The sequence below is a fragment of the Morus notabilis genome, unplaced genomic scaffold (assembly GCF_000414095.1).
Source record: "Morus notabilis unplaced genomic scaffold, ASM41409v2 Scaffold277, whole genome shotgun sequence".
NCBI lineage: Eukaryota > Viridiplantae > Streptophyta > Magnoliopsida > Rosales > Moraceae > Morus > Morus notabilis.
In genome coordinates this window covers 408,381-415,202 of record NW_010363731.1, presented here as the reverse complement: position 1 = coordinate 415,202, position 6,822 = coordinate 408,381, and the positions used below count along the sequence as shown (strand labels likewise).

The 6,822-nt window shown below is 33.7% G+C and overlaps 1 protein-coding gene across 1 annotated transcript; it reads left to right on the top strand.

Annotated features, from left to right (window-relative positions):
* Positions 1 to 998: 998 nt before the first annotated feature.
* On the top strand, positions 999 to 3,395 carry LOC21405797 (WAT1-related protein At4g30420). Its single transcript, XM_024169942.1, has 7 exons — positions 999 to 1,303; positions 1,449 to 1,517; positions 1,618 to 1,734; positions 1,973 to 2,201; positions 2,295 to 2,453; positions 2,838 to 2,989; positions 3,104 to 3,395. Exons 1-7 carry the CDS (start codon positions 1,125 to 1,127, stop codon positions 3,306 to 3,308), a joined length of 1,110 nt encoding a protein of 369 aa, XP_024025710.1. The 5' UTR covers positions 999 to 1,124; the 3' UTR covers positions 3,309 to 3,395.
* The last annotated feature ends 3,427 nt before the right edge of the window (positions 3,396 to 6,822 follow it).

Sequence of the window (6,822 nt, the reverse complement as noted above, 5' to 3'; positions counted from 1 at the left end):
AAATTCCAAGAAATGGCAAGCTCATATGAAAAGGTTGCAAGAGAAAAAGGACAAATTACAAGAAAAGAAAAGAAAAAAAAAGCTCAGATGAAAGTTGAAACCTGCAAATAACACGGGGTACCTTTAGCAAAAAGCCAATATATATTAGAAGGACTCGATCTTTTCTTATTGATCTTAGGACCCGTCTGTGATAATTTTTGCTTTTATTTTTTTAAGTAAAGTAAAATAAAAAAGAGATGCATAAGTTAGCATTTTTAATTAGTATTTGAATATTTCATATAAAAGAACTCTTATATTTTATAAAACCTTCTGAATTTGTTAGTAAAAAATTCAAAAGCTTTTACAATACAAGAATATGGATAATCTTTTTAATTTGTCATTCACAAATATAAAGGATGAAATTATGAAAAAAAAAACTTTTTTATAAGCTCTTTTTTCATAAACACTATGGAGGTGACTCATTTTAATGGAGTTTATAAAAGTTCAAAGCACTTTGATAGTGTCCACCAAACAATTTTAAAATTAGCTTCGAGACTACTTTGTTTACGCCATTTGAAACAAGCCCTACGTTTCACATCAGGTTTTATTTTTATTTTTATTTTTTGTTTATTTTTTTAATGTACATCAAGAGATAGCAACGTCTGAGATGGAAGAGACTTAATTTGCACACAATTGACAATAATATCATTACTATAAGGCTAACTAACAACTTTTTCCACGTAAAGAACTTGTAACTTGCGTTTAAATCTTTAATAACTTGCCTTTAAATCTTTAATCTTTAACATTTATAAAAACAGTAAAAAATTCCAATAAGCAAATTTTTAAAACCAAGGAAAAGTGAAAACTTAGCGACCTCGCTGGCTGGATGTTTTTGTTTTATTGTTAATAAGCCTGAATGTCTAATTAATTTTAGGATTAGTGTCGATTCTGCTGTTTCCGAAGGAATATACTAGTAAGCTAGTCATACGATATTATCTCTTTCTTACACATCTCCACAACATATATACGTGGATCAGGGCTACTTTAATAGTTTGTATTATTGTATATAATTGCACTAGTTCTAGTTACAATTACAATCAAAAGAAGAATTTCATTTCTTTTGACAGGAAAAAAAGAAAAAAAAAATGGGTGGGTTTGAGAATTACAAGCCTGCAATTGCTATGGTAGGATTGCAATTTTCTTATGCTGCTGTTTCACTCTCAACTAGAGTAGCTCTTTTACAAGGAATGAGTCCAAGGGTCCTTGTGGTCTACCGGCAAGCCATAGCCACTTTGGTTATTGCCCCTATTGCTTATTTCTCAAGGTACTCAAAATCTTAACTCTTTTTTTTGTTGATTTTATCTCTCTCTCTCTCTCTCTCTCTCTCTCTACATATATATATATATATATATATCTTTGTGTGTATATATATCTGACTATATATATGTCTCTCCTCATTCTATATATAGGAGAAAATCCGGTGGGTGTTCAATGGGATTAAGGAGTTTTTACTTGATATTTTTGGCCTCTTTAATTGGGTAAACTTTTCCATCTGAGTTCATTTTCTTGATTTGTTAATGGTGGGGATTCTTTTTTAAGTTTTCTTAAATTGGTTTTCTTTGTTGTAAACTTATGCAGTGTTGCAATCAACCAGAATATTTATTTTGAAGGACTATATTTGGCCTCTGCATCAATGGCAAGCGCAATGGGAAATCTTGTCCCAGCAGTGACATTTTTAATTGCATACTTTCTTGGGTAACTTTCCTTTTCCAATCATTACTTGCCTCCTTTAGTAACTTTTTTTTTTCCCAATAAAAGTGACTATATTGCTTAAATTTTAGCTAAGAAAAAAAAAACTACATTGGCAATAACTAAGCTAGCTTGACATGCATATTGTGTTCCTTCGTTTATGTTTTTCTTTCTCATTTCTTTTTCCCTAGTGTCTACAATGGCTCATTTCATTTTCATATATTTTTCTATGTGATCTAATTAGATTAGAGAAGGTGAAGATTAGAAGCTTGAGAAGTATTGCCAAGATACTTGGAACTATGTTATGTGTCAGTGGTGCCATGTCCATGGCACTTCTCAAAGGCCCAAAACTACTAAACGCAGAGCTACTACCTAAGAATTCTGTTTTCGGGTCCGGCGAAGAAAAATGGTTGTTGGGTTGTGTATTACTCTTTGTTAGCTGTTGTTTCTGGTCAATTTGGCTGATTTTGCAGGTACTAATTATCTCTTAATATGTCTGAATTAGCAACTAATATAAACCTTTAATGGATCACGTACGAATTCTAAACACAATTATTTTTTTACAGGTTCCAGCTTCAGCAAGTTATCCTGACCACTTATCTATGTCAGCTTGGATGTGTTTCATGGCGACAATTCAATCAGCAGCAATCACACTGTTCTTCGAGAGAGACCTTGAAACCTGGAAATTACATTCTGCTTTGGAACTTGGTTGCTGTTTCTTTGCAGTAAGTTGTTTAATATTGTAGAGAGAGAGAGTATTTTCTGCTAGTATTCATCAAGAAAGACATTTTCGATGGTGTTGCTCTTTCTTTTCAATTCGTAGTTTGATACCGCAGAGAGAGAATATATTCCAACAGATTTGATCTAAATGACATTTTACTAATGTACATCGAGAAAGACACCTCCAATGGCCTTGAGAATATTACTTACTATGTTTTATTTTTAAGGCATAAAATCTATCAGTAACTATTAATTTCAATTAAATGATTGCCGTTATTGGCCCATACCAACAAAAATTTGTAGTTTCGTCTCTGATCATGTAATTACGTGTGGATTGAATGCTAAATTGAGAGTGTTGACGAGTTTGGAATTTTGGTATATATGAGCAGGGAATAGTAGGGTCCGGGATTTCATTCTTTGTTCAAGCATGGTGCATATCACAAAGGGGCCCTCTCTTCTCTGCAATGTTCAATCCTTTATGCGCAGTTATTGTGACCATATTGGCTGCTATATTTCTTCACGAGAAAATTTATACTGGGGGGTAATTACGATTCGCCATCATTATTTTTATACTTGTGTCAATTTATTTCGTTATATTTGCTTTTTTGAAAAATTTTTTTTTTTTTTTTTTTTTTTTTTTTTTTTTTTTTTTCAGGTTGGTAGGTGGTATTGGTGTGATTATTGGTTTATACATTCTGTTGTGGGGTAAGGCTGAAGAGATTAAAGAGACAAAGGAGGAAACTGATCCGAAGCTGCAAAAGAGTGAGTGGAAACAAGTTGAGGAATCTTTGGAAAAAGACAGTTGTAAAAGTGATTTGGAGGAACCTCTTTTATCTGACCAGTCATCATTAGTTAATTGACATGAGAGGGAGAAATGTCATCAAGTAGTGTAATTTTGTTTTCTTTTTCTTTTTTTTTGTTTTTTGTTTTTTTTTTTGTGATGAACGAAAGAGGATTTTCCACAGCCTCTGTGCTTGCAGCGAATGAATTTCTGAGGTTAAAAATTAAATACGTTCATTTCTTAGTTCCATGGAATATAATTTTATTTCAACATTTGCGCTGGGTGGGACCGATAAATTTTCTATAATGATTGTTTCGGAACGGATTTTATTGGTTTAGAAAACCAATATTTTACGCAGTTGAATAGGTTTTTAAAAATTGTTTATACAACATTCAAGAATAATCTTATGTTGCTATGTAAAAAATAAAACTAAAAATAAAATAAAATTATATATCTACTCGTACCTATTTGGCAATAACAAATCTACTAACTCCTTCACAGCTACTCAACCACTCGATCTTTGTTGCTAGTAATTTTTTTTCTTTTTTTTTTAATTCTCCTCCAGAATAGACTATTTGGAGGCTGATGTTCTTAAATTGCACTCACTCGCATCTTTTTTTGTACACATCGATCGGGTTAGGGATGAGCCTGTTTTTGCAACTTTAAGGCTCGTTCGGTTCGCTAATTTGAGTTGAGATGTGATATTATGTGAGAGCTTTTTACTGTAATAAAAAAGTTAAATGTGATTATTTCTGAGAGCTTTTTACTGTAGCAAAACTCGAATTCTAAACTCTTTGTTGTCAACACGTTTTCTTTTTCTTGTTGCATGTTCACACGTACAGCTGACAATGTCTGTTTAATTACTTTGACACGTGTCAAATGAAAATTAAGCGCTTAGTGTGCAGATATAAAAGTTTTTTCAAGGAAGTGCGAGTGAAACTTTTCGAGAGGGTTGTTCTTTTGTATTTTTGAGTTTAGTATTCTTGAGTTAAGATCTTGAGTTGAATTTGAGTTATAATTTGAGTTGAAGTTGTAACTTAAATTTGAGATAAGAATCTTTTTGAGTTTGTGTTTGAGTGAGTCAAAACTTGAATTTATATTTAGATAGTATTTTAATAAAAACTCAATGGTGATGAAAAATTTTAATAGGGTATATAGGTGGAGTTTTATTCGTCTTTTCGTTGTCAACGCATAGAAAAAAAATCATCTCAATTAGAATTAAAACGAAAAAGTTATAGCATTTTTAAGAATAGAAAAAATACCGTTCATTAATTTGAATTTGAGTTTCTGAACTCAAGTTGAAGGAGAAATTTAGGCCTCGTTCGTTTCGCTGATTCGAGTTTAGAATTCGAGTTTTGCTACAGTAAAAAGCTCTCACAAACAATCACATCTAACTTTTTTGCTACAGTAAAAAGCTCTCACATACAATCACATCTTAACTCAAATTCTAAACTCGAATCATCGAAACGAACGAGGCCTTAAACTCGAGTTTTAGTCTCAAACTCGAGTTTAAACTCGAGTTCAAACTTAAAAGAACATAAACTAAAATAAAATTGTAACTCGAGTTGTCTTTTTTTTTAGTTTTATTAGCCGCCGAACAGCCCCTAAATTCAGAAATCCAAGAATCAAGCCGTTTTCTGAAGACTCTGAATAAGAAGATGCTCTGGGAGATAACCATAAACCTAAATGTTGATCCCTCACCATATTTGACCCAAGAATTTTACAGTAACATTATTACCTCAAATATTCAATGCCTTCTAATTCCATGTCTACCTTTGGGGAGAGTTGTTGATATTTCTGGGGAGAGAATCAATCAGTTTTTTGAATATTAATAATGCTGGGCTTTTTTATTGTCAAGATGATTCACCTTGCCAGCACTCTAGCCATGCACGGTACAGACCTTTAGGAAAACCACATGGCCAAAAAATTCCTTCTCTAAATCCCATCTTGCTCTTAAGTACAAGCTTATCCAAAGAATCACCTTAAACAACTAGAATCCAGTGAGAGACACTTCCAACGCAGCGCTGAAACCAGTTGTGGACATAGTTGAAACAGTCGTATCTTAACTACTTAAAAGTCAAAACTACTGCATCAAATCAAGAATCAACAACCTGAGCTAAGTAGTAGGAGTCATACTTCGGTGGAGAGGAAACAAGTTGGGAAGAGACCACGGCTGATGAAAAATAAGACGAGGCCCGTCTGATGAGTCCTCAGAAAAGGAGAAAGCAGCTCTAACAACCAAGCTTCCATCGACTAAGAAAGAGGAGGAGGAGAAGTACTTTTAGTTTCTCAAAAAAAAAAAAAAAAAAAAAAAAAATCAAGAAATCAACTCGTCGCCTCACTTAGACTTCAGCTGTTGTCCCAATAGACAACCCTGTAGTTACTGTCAAAATGCAAAATAAAAAATAAAAAAAATTTTCAATCCAGCTGCTTTTTCTCTCGACACCCGAAGATCAACCCGTAACAAGTGATATTTTTTTTCCTTCATTTCATTTTTCTTTGTTTGAATGGTTTCTTATTTTAAGACTATTTTTTTTATATATTGCGTCTGTACTTTTAGGGCCTGTTTATTTCTGTTTTTGTTTCCGTTTTTTACGTTTTTCGAGGATAAAAAATGAAAATGCGTAGACAAAACACGTTTGGTGTAAAATTTTCTAAAAATTGAAAACAAAAACGTTTTTGTCCTTTTCTAAAAATCTGAAAATGACTTATTCTTATTTTCATTTTCTCCGTTTTCCTTTTCTCTCTTCAGCCCAGACCAGAGACTCTCCCCTTTTCCTTTTTCAAACACAATCAAAGGCCTCTAAGCAAGGAAACATCTTGATCTCAAATTTCATGAATTTAAAACCACTTCTTTTAAATTGATTAAGTACGATTAAGGATGTGTAGAAATCAAATTAAAAAAAAAAGTAACAAAATAATTAGATCTGGAGGTTGGCCCTTAATCTCTCTAATTCCAAGCAGAAATCAGATCTGAGCACAAGGTAGGGCTTCACACCAAAGGCATGGCGCAGTGGTCACCGGGTTAGGCAGGCAGAGGAGGTGGCTTCGCTAGTGGGGAACGACAGCGGTGTAGGGTCGACATTTGTGTGGGTTGGGGATGCGTGGCCTTCTGACAAAGAGTCGAGCTGAGTCCTGTACAACCTAAATCGTAGGAGGCCAGTCCACAATCCGTGGAAGAGTGGTAAGGTGGCGACGGCGGGTTGTGGTGGTGAAGTGATTGAAGAAAGGGTAGGGTGGTGGGTCGATCGGCGAGAGGCTAGGGTGGTGACTCTACTATGATGGCGACCTCTGTTGAGTTTGCGACGGCTTCCGGGGTGGTGGGTTGTGACGGCGAGAAGAGGAGGACGAGAAAGATAAATGGTATTGGTATTTGCTTTGTTTCAATGAACAAAGAAGAAGGTCAGAGATGGGGAAGAATGTGTTCTTCAGATTTGTGGTCTTTTTTTTAATGTTTTTTAATCAATCTAATCTGTTTTTTATTTTTGTTTTTCTAATTTTTGTTTTGTTTGTTTGTTAATTTTAGTCTTTAAATTTTTTTTAATTTAATTTGATTATTTATTTAATATATTAAAACTACCAAACGCATTTTC